The sequence below is a fragment of the Scyliorhinus canicula genome, chromosome 3 (assembly GCF_902713615.1).
Source record: "Scyliorhinus canicula chromosome 3, sScyCan1.1, whole genome shotgun sequence".
Taxonomy (NCBI): Eukaryota; Metazoa; Chordata; class Chondrichthyes; order Carcharhiniformes; family Scyliorhinidae; genus Scyliorhinus; species Scyliorhinus canicula.
Genome location: NC_052148.1, coordinates 5,582,519 through 5,601,598, shown reverse-complemented (window position 1 = coordinate 5,601,598; position 19,080 = coordinate 5,582,519). Strand labels below are relative to the sequence as shown.

General features: G+C 45.4%; 1 protein-coding gene across 1 annotated transcript in view; it reads left to right on the top strand.

Moving 5' to 3' along the window:
- LOC119963790 overlaps window positions 1–19,080 on the top strand; it is a 1,053,439-nt gene that overhangs the window by 147,775 nt on the left and 886,584 nt on the right. Inside the window, exons 27-30 of the mRNA XM_038793076.1 lie at window positions 3,085–3,224; window positions 6,780–6,912; window positions 16,672–16,811; window positions 17,542–17,674. Of these exons, the coding sequence (XP_038649004.1) occupies window positions 3,085–3,224; window positions 6,780–6,912; window positions 16,672–16,811; window positions 17,542–17,674 (546 nt within the window). The remainder of the gene's footprint in view (window positions 1–3,084; window positions 3,225–6,779; window positions 6,913–16,671; window positions 16,812–17,541; window positions 17,675–19,080) is intronic.

The following is a 19,080-nucleotide window of genomic DNA, read 5'->3' as shown; positions in this document are numbered from 1 at the left end:
ATACCGGAAGTCTGCAGAGGGATTTGGATAGGTTAAGTGAATGGGCTAGGGTCTGTCAGATGGAATACAATGTTAACAAATGTGAGGTTATCCATTTTGGTAGGAATAACAGCAAACAGGATTATTATTTAAATGATAATATATTAAAGCATGCTGATGTGGAGTGAGAACTGGGTGTGCCCGTGCATGAGTCGCTAAAAGTTGGTTTACAGGCGCAACAGGTGATTAAGAAGGCAAATGGAATTTTGTCCTTCATTGCTAGAGGGATGGAGTTTAAGACCAGGGAGGTTATGTTGCAATTGTATAAGGTGTTAGTGAGGGCACAGCTGGAGTATTATGTTAAGTTTTCATCTCCTTACCTGAGAAGGGACGTACTGGTGCTGGAGGATGTGCAGAGGAGATTCACTAGGTTAATCCCAGAGCTGAAGAGGTTGTATTACAAGTAGAGGTTGAGGAGACTGGGACTGTACTCAATGGAACTTAGAAGGATGAGGCGGGATCTTATCTAAACATATAAAATTATGAAGGGAATAGATAGCATAGATGCGGCCAGATTATTTCCACAGGAGGGTGAAAGCAGAACTAGGGGGCATAGCCTCAAAATAAGGGGAAATAGATTGAGGGGTGAGTTTCGGAGGAACTTATTCACCCAAAGGGTTGTGCATCTATAGAATTCATTGCCCAGTGAAGCAGTTGAGGCTTCATCATTAAATGTTATTAAGATAAAGATAGATAGTTTTTTGAAGAATACAGGGATTACGGGTTCTGGTGTTAGGGCCAAAAAGTGGAGCTGAGTCCACAAAACAAAAATCAGCCATGATCTCATTGAATGGCAGAGCAGGCTCAAGGGGCCAGGTGGCATACTCCTGCTCCTAGTTCTTATGATCTTATGTACCTGTCAGGCAGTGAGGAAGTGGTCGAGCGAGGGGACCGTGGTTTATGAAAGTAGTTGAATCACTTGTCAAGAGGAAGAAGGAGGCCTATGTAAAGATGATACGTGAAGGTTCAGTTGGGGCACCCGAGAGTTATAAATTAGCAAGGAAGGGCCTAAAGAGATAGCTGAGAAGAGCCAGGAGGGGACATGAGAAATATTTGGCAGGGACGATCAAAGACAACCATGAAGCATCCTATTGGTATGTCAGAAATAAAAGAATGACTAGGGTAAGAGGAGGGCCTGACAAGGAAAGTTGTGCGTGGAGTCCGAAGAGATATGAGAGGTGCTAAATGAATATTTTTCGTCAGTATTCGCACAAGAAAAAGACGATGTTGTTGAGAAGAAAATTGAGATACAGGCTATTAGACGAGAAGAGGGCTTGAGGTTCATGAGGAGGAGGTGTTAGCAATTCTGGAAAGTGTGAAAATAGATAAGTCCCCTGGGCCAGATGGGATTGATCCTCGGATTCTCTCTGAAATAAGGGAAGAGTTGCTGAGCATTTGGCTTTGATCAAAACGTTATCTTTGTCTAAAGGAATAGTGCCAGAAGACTGGAGGATAGCACATGTTGTCCCCATGTTCAAGAAGGGGAGTAGAGACAACCCTGATAAAGATAGACCAGTGTGCCTTACTTCTGTTGTGGGCAAAGTCTTGGAAAGGTTCATAAGAGACCGGATTTATAATCATGTGGAAAGGAATAATTTGATTAGAGATAGTCAACACCGTTTTGTGAAGGGTAGGTCGTGCCTCACAAACCTTATTGAATTCTTTGAGAAGGTGCCAAAACAGGTGGATGAGTGTAAAACAGTTGATGTGGTTTATATGGATTTCAGTAAACATTTGATATGGATCGCCATGGTAGGCTATTGCAGAAAATACGGACGCGTGGGATTCAGATGATTTAACAGTTTGGATCAGAAATTGGCTAGCTGGAAGTAGACAAAGGGTGGTTGGTGATGGGAAATGTTCAGCCTGGAGTTCAGTTGTGAGTGGTGGACCACAAGGATCTGTTTTGGGGCCGCTGCTGTTTGCCATTTTTATAAATGAACTGGAGGAGGGCGTAGAAGGAAGGGTGAGAATATTTGCAGATGACACTGAAGTTGATGGACTTTTTGACAGTGCGGAACGATGTTACAAGTTACGGAGGAACAGTGATAAGCTGCAGAGCTGGGCTGACAGGTGGCAAATGGTGTTTAATGCAGAAAAGTGTGAAGTGATTCATTTTGGAAGGAATAGCAGGAAGACAGATTACTGGGCTAATGGTAAGATTCTTGGTAGTGTGGATGAGCAGAGAGATCTCGGTGTCCATGTACATTGATCCCTAAAAGTTGCCACCCAGGTTCATAGGGTTATGAAGAAGGCATGCCGTGTGTTAGCTTTTATTGGAAGAGAGATTGAGTTTCGGAGCCATGAGGTCATGTTGCAGCTGTACAAATCTCTGGTGCGGGTGCATTTGCAGTATTGCGTGCAGTTCTGGTCGCCGCATTATATGAAAGATGTGGAAGGATTGGAAAGGGTGCAGAGGAGATTTACAAGGATGTTGCCTGACATGGATGGAAGATCTTATGAAGGAAAGCTGAGGGACTTGAGGCTGTTTTCGTTGGAGAGAAGAAGGTTAAGAGGTAACTTAATTGAAGCATATAAGATGATCAGAGGATGAGGGTGGACAGTGAGAGCCTTTTTCCTCGGATGGTGATGTCTAGAACGAGGGGACATAGCTTCAAATTGAGGGGTGATAGACATAAGACAGATGTCAGAGGTAGGTTCTTTACTCGGGGAGCAGAAAAGGCTGTGGAATACCCGACCTGCAACAGTATCAACTCGCCAATATTAAGGGCATTTAAATGGCAATTGGATGAACATATGGATGATAAGGGAATACTGTCGATGGGCTTTAGTTTTGTGTCACAGGTCGGAGCATCATGGAGGGTCAAAGGGCTTGTACTCCGCTGTAATGTTCTATGTTCTGAAGTGCTTCGGGACATTTTACTGCATTAAAGGCACTATTATGAATGCAAGTTGTTGGTGATCAGTGCCAGGATCTCAAATCTTTCCTCAGGTGGCCTCCCTTCTCTCACCATTTCTACTCTGTCAGATTCTGTTACCTTTCTGCTACATGTGTACATTTATGGTCTCATTCTTCTCGCACAGCGGTTATTCCAGCACCATCAAACCTACGCTTCTCGGACATCAAGGGATACAGTTTCCGGATGGACTGGGATCATGGATCGGAGGAGGCGGACCAGTACAGAATCAGCTGGGTTCCATCTGGGGGAGGGGACAAAAAAGAGGTGATGAAATCCATACTTTCTGCTTCTGTGTAGCTCCAGCTGATTTTTAAATTTGCCTTGCAACATGCGAGTGTGAAGCAAAACCGCTGTCAGCCAGATCTGTATATGTATGAAAATGTTCCTACTTTCCAGCAACGATGTTTCATTGCATCCTTGTAATCCTTTCCACACTTGCTAATGAGTTGCATTCTCTGTTGGTCGTGGGGGCATGATCACACTGAAAACAGCAGGTATTTTCCATTCCCAACAGGGACACGCAGTCACGGGCAGGACTGGAACATTTGGAGATTGGCCAAAACTCAATTGGGTGGGATGAGCTCTTTGAACCGTAACCTGCGGAAACATCAGCACATTAGAACATAGAACATAGAACATAAAATGATACAGCGCAGTACAGGCCCTTCGGCCCACGATGTTGCACCGACATGGGAAGTCAAAAACTAAAGGCCATCTAACCTACACTATGCCATTATCATCCATATGCTTATCCAATAAACTTTTAAATGCCCTCAATGTTGGCGAATTCGCTACTGTTGCAGGTAGGGCATTCCACGGCCTCACCACTTTTTGCGTAAAAAACCCACCTCTGACCTCTGTCCTATATCTATTACCCCTCAATTTAAGGCTATGTCCCCTCGTGCTAGCCACCTCCATCCGCGGGAGAAGGCTCTCACTGTCCACCCTATCTAACCCTCTGATCATTTTGTATGCCTCTATTAAGTCACCTCTTAACCTTCTTCTCTCTAACGAAAACAACCTCAAGTCCATCAGCCTTTCCTCATAAGATTTTCCCTCCATACCAGGCAACATCCTGGTAAATCTCCTCTGCACCCGTTCCAAAGCTTCCACGTCCTTCCTATAATGAGGCGACCAGAACTGTACGCAATACTCCAAATGCGGCCGTACCAGAGTTTTGTACAACTGCAACATGACCTCGTGGCTCCGGAACTCAATCCCTCTACCAATAAAGGCCAACACACCATAGGCCTTCTTCACAATCCTATCAACTTGGGTGGCAACTTTCAGGGATCTATGTACATGGACACCGAGATCCCTCTGCTCATCCACACTACCAAGAATTTTACCATTAGCCAAATATTCCGCATTCCTGTTATTCTTTCCAAAGTGAATCACCTCACACTTCTCAACATTAAACTCCTTTGCCGCCTCTCAGCCCAGCTCTGCAGCTTATCTATGTCCCTCTGTAACCTGCAACATCCTTCCACACTGTCTACAACTCCACCGACTTTAGTGTCATCTGCAAATTTACTCACCCAACCTTCTGCGCCCTCCATTTGGTCATTTATAAAAATGACAAACAGCAACGGCCCCAGAACAGATCCTTGTGGTACGCCACTCGTAACTGAACTCCATTCTGAACATTTGCCATCAACCACCACCCTCTGTCTTCTTTCAACTAGCCAATTTCTGATCCACATCTCTAAATCACCCTCAATCCCCAGCCTCCGTATTTTCTGCAATAGCCGACCGTGGGGAACCTTATCAAACGCTTTACTGAAATCCATATACACCACATCAACTGCTCTACCCTCGTCTACCTGTTCAGTCACCTTTTCAAAGAACTCGATAAGGTTTGTGAGGCATGACCTGCCCTTCACAAAACCATGCTGACTATCCCTAATCATATTATTCCTATCTAGATGATTATAAATCGTATCTCTTATAATCCTCTCCAAGACTTTACCCACAACAGATGTGAGGCTCACCGGCCTATAGTTACCGGGGTTATCTCTACTCCCCTTCTTGAACAAAGGGACCACATTTGCTATCCTCCAGTCCTCTGGCACTAATCCTGTAGCCAATGATGACATAAAAATCAAAGCCAAAGGCTCAGCAATCTCTTCCCTGGCTTCCCAGAGAATCCTAGGATAAATCCCATCAGGCCCCGGGGACTTATCTATTTTCACCTTGTCCAGAATTGCCAACACTTCTTCCCTACGCACCTCAATGCCATCTATTCTAATAGCCTGGGTCTCCTCCACAACATTATCTTTTTCCTGAGTGAATACTGACGAAAAGTATTCATTTAGTCTCTCGCTTCTCTCCTCAGCCTCCACACACAACTTCCCACCACTGTCCTTGACTGGCCCTACTCTTACCCTAGTCATTCTTTTATTCCTGACATACCTATAGAAAGCTTTTGGGTTTTCCTTGATCCTACCTGCCAAAGACTTCTCATGCCCCCTCCTTGCTCATCTTAGCTCTCTCTTTAGATCCTTCCTCGCTTCCTTGTAACTATCAAGTGCCCCAACTGAAACTTCACGCCTCATCTTCACATAGGCCTCCTTCTTCCTCTTAACAAGAGATTCCACTTCTTTGGTAAACCACGGTTCCCTCACTCTACCCCTTCCTCCCTGCCTGACTGGTACGTACTTATCAAGAACACGCAATAGCTGTTCCTTGAACAATCTCCACATATCCAGTGTGCCCAACCCTTGCAGCCTACTTCTCCAACCTACACATCCTAAGTCATGTCTAATGGCAGCATAATTGCCCTTCCCCCAGCTATAACTCTTGCCCTGCGGGGTATACTTATCCCTTTCCATCACTAACGAAAAAGGTCACCGAATTGTGGTCACTGTCTCCAAAGTGCTCACCTACCTCCAGATCTAACACCTGGCCTGGTTCATTACCCAAAACCAAATCCAATGTGGCCTCGCCTCTTGTTGGCCTGTCGACATATTGTGTCAGGAAACCCTCCTGCACACATTGTACAAAGAACGACCCATCTAATGGACTCGAACTATATCTTTTCCAGTCAATATTTGGAAAGTTAAAGTCTCCCATAACAACTACCCTGTTACTTTCGCTCTTTTCCAGAATCATCTTCGCCATCCTTTCCTCTACATCCCTAGAACTATTAGGTGGCCTATAGAAAACTCCCAACAGGGTGACCTCTCCTTTCCTGATTCTAACCTCAGCCCATACTACCTCGGAAGAAGAGTCCCCATCTAGCATCCTTTCCGCCACCGTAATACTGTCCTTGACTAGCAGCGCCACACCTCCCCCTCTTTTGCCCCCTTCTCTGAGCTTACTAAAACACCTAAACCCCGGAACCTGCAACAACCATTCCTGTCCCTGCTCTATCCATGTCTCTGAAATGGCCACAACATCGAAGTCCCAGGTACCAACCCATGCTGCCAGTTCCCCTACCTTATTCTTTCTGAATGGCATTACTGTACTAGAAGGTGTTCAGAAAACTGCTTTCCGCACGGACCATATGCTCTTTAGTATTGAGATGTTGGGCTCAGTTGCCCACTCAAAGAAGAGCATTTGGGCAATGAACAAAACCATCTAAACTAGTTTATTAACAATTTAATTTTCTGCACAAAGACTACACATGACCACGAGGGAATGCCACTGGGAAAGGTGGCTGCAGCCAAGGGTTGGTAAAGGATTTTAAGGTCCTTGCAGCCCCCTGAGTGATATTAAATTCAAACATCCTCATTTAATTACGCAAATCAGTTTTCAGAAAACAAATTGGTTTCATGCACTGAACGTATCTTGACCTTCGCTTTCTGCCTATTCTTCCAGATGATTATAAATGGCAAAGAGACAAGCCAGGTATTAGATAACCTGGATCCTGACACCAAATATGATGTTTCCCTTACTGCCATCTACCCAGACAAGAAGGAAAGTGATGGCGTCTTAGGCTCCCAGCGTACAGGTAAATCTTCAATAGATAAAAATCTCTATTAGTCGTTTCAATTATCTTCAAATATTGAAAAGAGGACAAAGTGACATGGAAAGCACATGCTGCATATTGTGATGTGCAGCAAATCATAATGTCCTTCAGGGTGGGGTGTGGGATTAGTATGTTCCCCTGGATTCTCTGCTTCTGCTATCGCAAAGTGTATCTATTGGCTTCATTGGCTAGCCTGCTTGTGCCCAATATTCCTGTGCCATACAGCACCTTCAGCCAGATAAATCTATAAAACCACAGAATTCCGACAGTGCAGAAGGAGGCTATTTGGCCTTGTGTGTCTGCACCGACCCTCTGAAACAGCAACCGAACTAGGCCCACTCCCCTGCCCAATCCCTGAAACCCCCCCTAACCGCACGATCTGGGACTATTTAGCATGACCAATCCACCTAATGTGCACATCTTTGGCATGTGGGAGGAAATCGGAGGACCCAGAGGAAACCCAGAAAGACACGGGGAGAATGTACAAGCGCCACACAGACAATCTACCGAGGCAGGAATTGAACCCAGTTCTCTGGCGCTGTGAGGCAGCAGTGATAACCCAACCCCTGATGAATTTGTGCCTCCCTCAACTTGCCTCCTCTTTTATTGATGGACCCGCTTCCCCAACCCCTTATCTATTCCTCATAGAAAAATGATTGGCATCACACCATTTCCCCACTACCTGGGCGTAACTTGTCTATAAAAAAGGTAAATAACAATCATACTTTTATTTATCTCAGATATTTTAACAGTCTCAAGTAAATTTACTGGGTGACATCAGCAGATTGCTAATCATTTCAGTTAAACTAGTGATGTTTGTTTTTAGAGAACTTGAAACAATATTGCCCCATACCGTTTTGCTGAAGGTGAAAGGGGCGGCATGTGGCACAGTGGCTAGCACTGGGACGGAGGCACTGAGAAGACAGAGGGTGGTGATGGATGGCAAATTTTCAGACTGGAGACCAGTTACCAGCGGTGTACCACAGGGATCAGTGCTGGGTCCTCTGCTATTTGTGATTTTTGTCAATGACATTGATAGGATGCAGAGCTGGGCAGAAAAATGGCAGATGGAGTTTAACCCTGATGAGTGCGTGGTGATTCACTTGGGTCGAAAAAATTTGAATGCCCATTACAGGGTCAATGGCAGGGTTGTGAGGAATGTGGAGGAACAGAGATCTTTGGGTTCATGTCCACATACCACTGAAGGTTGCCACTCAAGTGGATACAGCGTGAAGAAGGCTTATCGTGTGTTAGCGTTTATTAACGGGGGCTTGAGTTTAAGAGCCGCAGGGTTATGCTGCAATTATTCCTCACCCTGCTGAGACCACATTTGGAGAATTGTGTGCAGTTCTGGTGACTTCATTACAGGAAGGATGTGGAAGCATTGAAAAGGGTGCAAAGAAGATTCATATTGATTCTGCCTGGATTGCAGGATATGTCTCATGAGGAAAGGTTGAGGGATTTAGGGCTTTTCTCTTTGGAGTGGAGGAGGATGAGAGGCGACATAATAGAGGGTGAGAAAATGATGAGGGGGTTAGATACAGTGGATGTTCAGAGACTACTACCTTGGGTGGATGTAGCTGTTACAAGGGGGCATAACGATAAGATTCAGGGTGGGAGAGATAGGAGGGATGTCCGAGGTAGGTTCTTTCCTCAGAGAGCAGTTAGGGTGTGGAATGGACTGCCTGCTGTGATAGTGGAGTCAGACACTTTAGGAACTTTCAAGTAGTTATTGGATAGGAACATGGAGCACACCAGAATGACATGGAGTGGGATCGCTTAATCTTGCGTTCGGACAATGCTCGGCACAACATCGAGGGCCGAAGCCCCTGTTCTCTGCTGCACTGTTCTATGTTCCATGTTCCATGAGGAGCCGGGTTCGAATCCCAGACCTGGGTTGCTGTGCGTGTGGAGTTTGCACATTCTCCCCATGTCTGCGTGGGTTTCACCCACACAACCCAAAGATGTGCACGTTAGGTGGATTGGCCACGCTAAATCCCCCTGAATTGGAAAAAAACAGTAATCGGGTACTCTAGAAAATTTTTTACACAGTAAGTAATGTGACATGGAAAAGATAATCAACCGCAGTAAACCTGCCTGTATTTTATGGAATGTTACCTTATTGACTCGCAATATTCCTCAAACTTCATTATCCAGTGTAACACGTATTTTTTTTGATCTGTTTCTGCTGTTGAGTTTAGTGACCCTTTGCAGTAACTTACTTCAATCCCTTTCCCCCACCCCCAATCCGTTACCCCTACATGTGAAGTTGCTCTGCTTTATATCAGTATCCAACATTTCAGCTTGCATCTCCTTTATTTAGCCTTGCTGCCTTGCTGATCTCTCTGTCCTTGATCGGCAGCATTATTCCAATAGAGCTTGACAAACACCACCTCAACTTTCAATGAGGTGCTTTGTAGCATCCTGGACTCAACACCGTGTTCAACAATTTTACATCATTATCCAGGCCCCATTTTGGTTCCTTTCCGTTTGCAAGTTTTGATTTTAACCCTTTTTTCTCGTTTCTGCTTTGAGACAGCAGCTGCTCATTATTCTGTGATTCACGCCTCCCCTGGCCACATCTTGTCCCACTCCCCACATTGACAACTCTTTTGCCATTTATTTCTCCTGCCTTCCACTCTGTGACAGACCTTCCCACTTTTATTAATCACCTCCCATCTGCTAAAAACCTGTTGACTTTTATTCTCCTTCTTCAGGTGTTGCCAGACCAGCTGGGCATTTTCAGCATTTTTTGGTTTTACATCACATTTACCTTGTCTTTTGTGAGGGAAAAATGTTTTGTTGAATTTTCATACCGTGCAACAGCAGCAATAAACCCTGTCAACCTTTCCCAAAGTTCAGTGGGACCCTCAACCTGGGATGGTCGCACAGGCTGATTATGGGTGGGGATTTCAACATGCTTGTTGATCAAGGCCTGGACCGATCATGTTCGAGAACGGGCAAGGTGCCAGCAATGGCAAAGGAGTTGAAAGGGTTCATGGAGCAGATGGGGGCGGGTGTGGGTGGATCCGTGGAGATTTAGGCAGCCGAGAGCCAGGGAATTTTCCTTTGGTTTTGATTGGATTGGATTTGTTTATTGTCACGTGTGCCGAGGTAAAGTGAAAAGTATTTTTCTGCAAGCAGCTCAACAGATCATTCAGTACATGGGAAGAAAGGGAAATTAGACAAAATTCAAGAAAATACATAATAGGGCAACATAAGATATACAATGTAACTATATAAGCATTGGCACCAGATGAAGCATACAGGGTGTAGTGTTAATGAGGTCAGTCCATAAGAGGGTCATTTAGGAGTCTGGTGACGGTGGGGAAGAAGCTGTTTTTGAGTCTGTTCGTGCGTGTTCTCAGACTTCTGAATCTCCTGCCCGATGAAGAAGTTGGAAAAGTGAGTAAGCCGGGTGGGAGGGGTCTTTGATTATGCTGCCTGCTTTCCCCAGGCTGCGGGAGGTGTAGATGGAGTCCATGGATGGGAGGCAAGTTCGTGTGATGGACTGGGCAGTATTCACGATTCTTTGAAGTTCCTTGCGGTCCTGGACCGAGCAGTTGCCATACCAGGCTGTGATGCAGCCCGACAGGATGCTTTCTATGGTGCATCTGAAAAAATTGGCTAGGGTTAATGTGGACATGCTGAATTTCCTTAGTTTCTTCTCCCACGTTCACAAGATGTATTCCTGGATATATTTCTTTGTTGTGGCCAGGGCCCTGTTGGCGAGGGTGGTGGATACGGGCTATTTGGCGATTACAATCTTGGGCCGTGCTCCGCACTGGGTGGACCTGCAGGTCAGTATGGATAGCAAGCAGCGCCCATACTGGAATTGGATGTGGGACTCTTGGTGGACACAGTGGTCTGCGAGAGATTGAGGAAGTGGATGCTGAACTACCTGCAGGTAAATGATACGGGGGAGGTCTCAGCAGCAGTGGTCTCGGAAGCGCTGAAGGCGGTGGTGAGAGGGGAGATGATCTTGATCCGGGCTCACAGGGACAGGACGGAGAGGGCAGAGACGGACCGACTGGTAAGAGAGAGCCTACGAGTGGATAGGAAGTATGTGAAGGCTCCAGAGCCAGGGCTGTTGAGGGAACGCCGGAGGCTGCAGGCAGAATTTAGTTTGTTAACTACAGGAAAGGCAGGGGAGGAGCTCGGGAAGGTGAAGGGAGCGGAGTATGAGCACGGGAAAAGGGCCAGGAAGATGCTTGCTCAGCAGCTCAGAAAAAGGGAGGCAGCGAGGGAAATAGGGTAAGTGGTTGATGGGGATGGGAACTTAGTTCGGGACTCGCAGGGGGTGAGGAAGTCCTTCGGGACTTTTATAGTAGTCCTTGAGAAAAATCGAACTACTCCGAATCACTGAGTGGATGGTAAGGGTGGTGTAGCTCTGTTATTTAAGGATGATATCCGGGCAATAGTAAGGGATGGATTCGGTGCTATTGAGGAGTAGGTTGAATCCATTTGGGTGGAAATTGGGTATAGTAAGGTGAAAAAGTCACTGATAGGAATAGTCTATAGGCCAACAAATAGTAACAATATGGTGGGGCAGGCAATAAACAAAGAAACAACTGATGCATGTAGAAATGGTTTCGTCGTTATCATGGGGGATTTTAATCTACATGTCGATTGGTTTAACCAGGTCGATAAAGGCAGCCTGGAGGAGGTGTTTATAGAATGTATCCGTGATAGTTTCCTAGAACAGTATGTAATTGAACCTACAAGGGAACAAGCGGTCCTAGATCTGGTCCTGTATCATGAGACAGGATTGACTAATGATCTCATAGTTAGGGATCCTCTCGGAAGGAGCGATCCCAATATGGTGGAATTCAAAATACAGATGGAGGGTGAGAAGGTGAAATCAAACTGTTTGAGCACATTGTTTTGTGGTAAAACAAAGCAGGTTACAATGGGATGAGAGAAGAGTAGACTGGGAGCAAAGGCTTTATGGTCAAACAGTTGAGGAACAGTGGAGAACCTTCCAAGTGATTTTTCACAGTTTATACTAACAAAAAGGAAGGACAGGAGAAAGAGGGAAAATTGACCATGGGTATCTAAGGAAATAAGGGAGAGTATCAAATTGAAGGAAAAGGCATCCAAAGTGGCAAAGATTAGTGGGAGACTAGAGGACTGGGAAATCTTTAGGGGGCAACAGAAAGCTACTACAAAAGCTATAATGAAGAGTAGGATACATTATGAGATGGAACAGGCGCCGTAATGTGGTGACTAGGGGCTTTTCAGGTAAATATTGGTCCTGCAGAGGATGAGAAGGGTGATTTAATAATGGGAGTTGAGGAAATGGCTGAGGAACTGAACAGGTTTTTTGGGTCTGTCTTCACAGTGGAAGACACCAGTAACATGCCAGTGACTGATAGAACTGAGGCTATGATAGGCGAGGACATTGAGATGATTGTTATCATGAAGGAGATAGTGATGGGCAAGCCCATGGGGCTAAAGGTAGACAAGTCTCCTGGCCCTGATGGAATGCATCACAGAGCGCTCAAAGGGATGGCTAGGGAAATTGCAAATGCACTAGTGATAATTAACCAAAATTCGCTAGACTTTGGGCTGGTCCCGGAGGATTGGAAATTAGCAAATGTGACACCACTGTTTAAAAAAGGAGGTAGGCAGAGAGCAGGTAATTATAGGCCAGTTCGCTTAACTTCGGTAGCAGGGAAGATGCTGGAATCTATCATCAAGGAAGAAATAGCAAGACGTCTGGATGGAAATCGTCCCATTGGGCAGACGCAGCATGGGTTCATGAAGGGCAGTTCGTGCCTTACTAATTGAGTGGAAGTTTTTGAGGACCTTACCAGAGCAGTAGATAATGGGTAGCCAATGGATGTGGTATATCTGGACTTCCAGAAAACCTTTGGCAAGGTGCCACACAAAAGGTTGCTGCACAGGATAAAGATGCTGGCATTCAGGGTAAAGTAGTAGCACCGATAGAGGATTGGTTAATTAATAGAATGCAAAGAGTGGGGATTAATGGGTGCTTCTCTGGTTGGCAATCAGTAGCCAGTGGTTTCAGGGATCAGTGCTGGGCCCGCAATTGTTCACAATTTGCTTCAATGATTTGGAGTTGGGGACGAAGGGCAACATGTCCAAGTTTGCAGAAAACATTAAGGTGAGTGGTAAAGCAAAAAGTGCAGAGGATACCGGAAGACTGCAGAGGGATTTGGATAGGTTAAGTGAATGGACTAAGGTCTGGCAGATGGAATACAATGTTGACAAATGTGAGGTTATCCACTTTGTTAGGAATAACAGCAAACAGGATTATTAATTAAATGATAAAATATTAAAACATGCTGGTGGGGCAGGCTTGAGGGGCCATGAGGCCTACTCCTGCTCCTAGTTCTTAATATTAAAACATGCTGCTGTGCAGAGAGACCTGTGTGTGCTCGTGCATGAGTCGCAAAATGTTGGTAGACAGGTACAACATGTAATTAAGAAAGTGAATGGAATTTTGTCGTTCATTGCTCGAGAGATGGAGTTCAAGACTAGGGAGGTTTTGCTGCAATTGTATAAGGTTTCAGTGAGGCCATGCCTGGAGTATTGTGTTCAGTTTTGGTTCCCTTACCTGAGAAAGGACAGACTGGAGGTTGTGCAAAGGAGATTTACTAGGTTAATCCCTGAGTTGAAGGGGTTGGATTACAAGGAGAAGTTGCATAGTCTGGGTCTGTACTCGTTGGAATTTAGAAGGATGAGGGGGGGATCTTCTAGAAACATATAAAATTATGAAGGGAATAGATAGGATCGATGCCGGCAGGTTATTGCCACTGGCGGGTGGAAGCAGAACTAGGGGGAGTTTAGGAGGAACGTCTTCACCCAAAGGGTTGTGCATCTATGGAAGTCCTTGCTCAGTGAAGCAGTTGAGGCTCCTTCATTAAATGTTTTTTAGAGAAAGATGGATAGCTTTTTGAAGAATAAAGGGATACAGTGATTTGGTGTCCGGGCCGGAAAGTGGAGATTCGTCCACAAAAGATCAGCCATGATATCATTGAATGGTGGAGCAGGCTCGAGGGGCCATGGGGCCTATTCATGCTTCTAGTTCTTATGTTCTTATGTGCCTGTCAGGGAGGGAGGAAGTGGTCAAGCGAAGGAACCGTGGTTTACTAAAGTAGTTGAATCACTTGTCAAGAGGAAGAAGGAGGCTTATGTAAAGTTGAGATGTGAAGGTTCAGTTAGGATGCTCGAGAGTTACAAGTTAGCTCGGAATTATCTAAAGAGACAGCTACGGAGAGCCAGGAGGGGACATGAGAAATCTTTCGCATGGAGGATCAAGGGTAACCCTAAAGCTTTCTATGGGTATTTCAGGAGAAAAAGAATTACTAGGGTAAGTGGTGGGCTTGTCAAGGGAAGTTGAGCGTGGAGTCCGAGGAGATCGGAGAGGTGCTGAATGAATATTTTCCATCAGTATTCCCACAGAAAAAAGATGATGTTGTTGAGGAGAATAATGAGGTACAGGCTACTACACTTAAAGGGCTCGAGGTTCACAAGGAGGAGGTGGTAGCAATTCTGGAAAGTGTGAAAATACCCAAGTCCCCTGAGCTTGATGGTATTTATCCTAGGATTCCCTGTGAATTAAGGGAAGTGATTGCTGAGCCTTTGGCTTTGATCTTTATGTTATCTTTGCCTACAGGAATAGTGCCAGTAGGTTGGAGGACAGCAAATGTTGCCCCTTGTTCAAGAAGGGGAATAGAGACAACCCCGGTAACTATAGACCAGTGAGCCTTACTCTGTTGTGGGCAATGTCTTGGAAAGGTTCAAAAGAGATAGAATTTATAATCATCTGGAAAGGAATAATTTGATTCGAGGTAGTCAACACGGTTTTGTGAAGGGTAGGTCGTGGCTCACAAACATTATTAATCGCTGGCTTTTAAAGCCGACCAAGCAGGCCAGCAGCATGGTTCAATTCCTGTACCAGCCTCCCCGGACAGGTGCCGAAATGTGGGAACTAGGGGCTTTTCACAGTAACTTAATTGAAGCCTACTCGTGACAATAAGTGATTTTCATTTTCATTGAGTTCTTTGAGAAGGTGACCAAACAGGTGGTTGAGGGTAGAGCAGCTCATTGGTGTACATGGATTTCAGTAAAGTGTTTCATAAGCTTCTCCATGGTCGGCTATTGCAGAAGATACGGAGACATTAGATTCAGGGTAATTTAGCAGTGTGGATCAGAAATTGGCTAGCTGGAAGAAGACAAAGTTGATAGGAAATGTTCAGCCGGAGTTCAGTTACTAGTGGTGTACCACAAAGAACTGTTTTGGGGCCACTGCTGTTTCTCATTTTTATAAATGGCCTGGAGGAGGGCGTAGAAGTATGGGTGAGTAAATCTGCAGATGGTGCTAAACTCGCTGGAGTTGTGGACAGTGCGGAACGATTTTGCAAGTTACAGAGGGAATTAGATAAGCTGCAGAGCTGGGCTGACAGGTGGTAAATGGACTTTAATGCAGAAAAGTGTGAGGTGATTCATTTTGGAAGGAACAGGAAGACAGAGTACTGGGCTAATGGTAAGATTCTTGATGGTGTGGATGAGCAGAGAGATCTCGGTGTCCATGCACATAGATCCCTGAAAGTTGCCACTCAGGTAGATAGTGCTATTAATAATTTGCTATGTTTGCTTTTATTGGGAGGGAGATTGAGTTTCGGAGGCATGAGGTCATGTTGCAGTTGTACAAAACTTTGGTGCGTCTGCATTTGGAGTAGTGCTTGCAGTTCTGGTCGCCGCATAATAGGAAGGATATGGAAACATTGGAAAGGGTGCAGAGGAGATTTACCAGGATGTTGCCTGGTCTGGAGGGAAGATCTTACGAGGGAAGGCTGAGGGACTTGAGGCTGTTTTCATTAGAGAGAAAAAGGTTAAGAGCTGACTTAATTGAGGTATACAAGATAACCAGAAGATAAGATATGGTGGAGAGAGAGAGCCTTTTTCCTCGGATGATAATGATTAGCACAGGGGCAGCAGGGTAGCATGGTGGTTAGCATAAATGCTTCACAGCTCCAGGGTCCCAGGTTCGATTCCCGGCTGGGTCACTGTCTGTGTGGAGTCTGCACGTCCTCCCCCTGTGTGCGTGGGTTTCCTCCGGGTGCTCCGGTTTCCTCCCACAGTCCAAAGATGTGCGGGTTAGGTGGATTGGCCACGCTAAATTGCCCGTAGTGTCCTAATAAAAGTAAGGTTAAGGGGGGGGTTGTTGGGTTATGGGTATAGGGTGGATACGTGGGTTTGAGTAGGGTGATCATGGCTCGGCACAACATTGAGGGCCGAAGGGCCTGTTCTGTGCTGTACTGTTCTATGTTCTATGTTCTATGAAGACATAGCTTTAAATTGAGGGAGATAGATATAGGACAGATGGCAGAGGTAGCTTCTTTACTCAGAGAATAGTAAGGGAGCGGAATGCCCTGCATGCAACAGGAGTGGACTCGCCAACATTAAGGGCATTTAAATGGTCATTGGATAAACATATGGATGATAATGGGATAGTGTTGATGGGCTTGACAGTGGTTTCACAGGTCGGTGCAACATGGAGGGCCGAAGTGCCTGTCCTGTTCTATGTTCTATGTTCTGAAGTGCCTCAGGACATTTTACTGCATTAAAGTCACTGTTATAAATGCAAGTTGTTGGCGATCATTACCAGTATTTCAAATCATTGCTCAGATGGCCTCTACTCATTTCTATTCCGTCAGATTCTGTTATCTTTCTGCTACATGTGTACATTTAAGGTCCATTCTTCTCACACAGCGGTTGACCAACCACCATCAAACCTACACTTCTCGGACATCACGAGGAAAAGTTTCCGGATGGACTGGGATCATGGATCGGAGGAGGCGGACCAGTACAGAATCAGCTGGGTTCCATCTGGGGGAGGGGACAAAAAAGAGGTGATGAAATCCATACTTTCTGCTTCTGTGTAGCTCCAGCTGATTTTTAAATTTGCCTTGCAACATGCGAGTGTGAAGCAAAACCGCTGTCAGCCAGATCTGTATATGTATGAAAATGTTCCTCCTTTCCAGGAACAATGTTTCATTGTGTCCTTGTAATCCTTTCCACGCTTGCTAATGAGTTGCATTCTCTGTTGGTCGTGGGGGCATGATCAGACTGAAAACAGCAGGTATTTTCCATTCCCAACAGGGACACGCAGTCACGGGCAGGACTGGAACATTTGGAGATCGGCCAAAACTCAATTGGGTGGGATGAGCTCTTTGAACCGTAACCTGCAGAAACATCAGCACATTCTTTCTGAATGGCATTACTGTACTAGAAGGTGATCAGAAAACTGCTTTCCGCACGGACCATATGCTCTTTAGTATTGAGATGTTGGGCCCAGTTGCCCACTCAAAGAAGAGCATTTGCATAATGAACAAAACCGTCCAAATTAGTTTATTCCTTCAATTTAATATTCTGCAGAAATACTCCACATAACCACGACGGAATGCCACTGGGAAAGGTGGCTGCAGCCAAGGGTTGGAAAGGATTTTAAGATCCTTGCGGCCCCCTGAGTGATATAAAATTCAAACATCCCCATTTAATTAAGGGAATCAGTTTGCAGAAAACAAATTGGTTTCATGCACTGAACGTATCTTGACCTTCGCTTAATGCCTATTCTTCCAGATGATTATAAATGGCAATGAGACAAGCCAGGTTTTAGATAACCTGGATCCCGACACCAAATATGATGTTTCCCTTACTGCCATCTACCCAGACAAGAAGGAAAGTGATGGCATCTCAGCCTCCGAACGAACATGTAAGTCTGTTGTATATAAAAATCTCCATTAGTCTTTTCTACCCCCTTAGCAATTATCTTCAAATATTGAAAAGAGGGCAAAGTGACATGGAAAGCATATGCTGCATATTGTGATGTGCAGCAGATCACAATGTCCTTCAGGATGAGGTGTGGGATTAGTATGTTCCCCATGATTCTCTGCTTCTGCTGTAGCAAAGTGTATCTATTGGCTTCATTGGCTAGCCTGCTTGTGTCCAATATTCCTGGGCCATACAGCACCTTCAGCCAGATAAATCTATAAAACCACAGAATTCCGACAGTGCAGAAGGAGGCTATTTGGCCTTGTGTGTCTGCACCAACCCTCTGAAAGAGGAACCTAATTAGGCCCACTCCCCTGCCCAATCCCTGAAACCCCCCCTAACCGGCACAGATGGGACTATTTAGCATGACCAATCCACCTAATGTGCACATCTTTGGACTGTGCGAGGAAATTGGAGGACCCAGAGGAAACCCACAAAGACACGGAGAGAACGTACAAGCGCCACACAGACAACCTACCGAGGCAGGAATTGAACCCAGTTCTCTGGCGCTGTGAGGCAGCAGTGATAACCCAACCCCTGATTAATCTATGCCTCCCTCAACTTGCCTCCTCTTTTATTGATGGACCCGCTTCCCCAACCCCTTATCTATTCCTCATAGAAAAATGATTGGCCTCACCCCATTTCCCCACTACCTGGGCGTAACTTGTCTATACAAAGGTAAAAACAATCATATTTGTATTTATCTAACATATTTTAACAGTCTGAAGTAACTTTACTGGATGACATCAGCAGATTGCTATCCATTTCAGTTAAACTGGCGATGTCTGTTTCTCAGAGAATTTGAAACAATATTGCCCCATCCCGTTTTGCTGAAGGCGAAAGGGGTGGCATGCGGCACAGTGGCTAGCACTGGGACTGCGGCACTGAGAAGACAGAGGGTGGTGATGGATGGAAAATTTTCAGACTGGAGACCAGTTACCAGCGGTGTACCACAGGGATCAGTGCTGGGTTCTGCTATTTGTGATTCTTATCAATGACATTGATAGGATGCAGAGCTGGGCTGAAAAATGGCAGATGGAGTTTAACCCTGATAAGTGCGAGGTGATTCATTTTGGTGGAAAAAATTTGAATGCCAATTACAGGGTCAACGGCAGGGTTGTGAGGAATGTGGAGGAACAGAGAGATCTTGGCGTTCATGTCCACATATCTCTGAAGGTTGCCACTCAAGTGGATAGAGCTGTGAAGAAGGCTGAGAGTGTGTTCGCGTTTATTAACGGGGGCTTGGGTTTAAGAGCCACGGGGTTATGCTGCAACTATTCCTCACCCTGCTGAGACCACATGTGGAGCATTGTCTGCAGTTCTGATCACCTCATTACAGGAAGGATG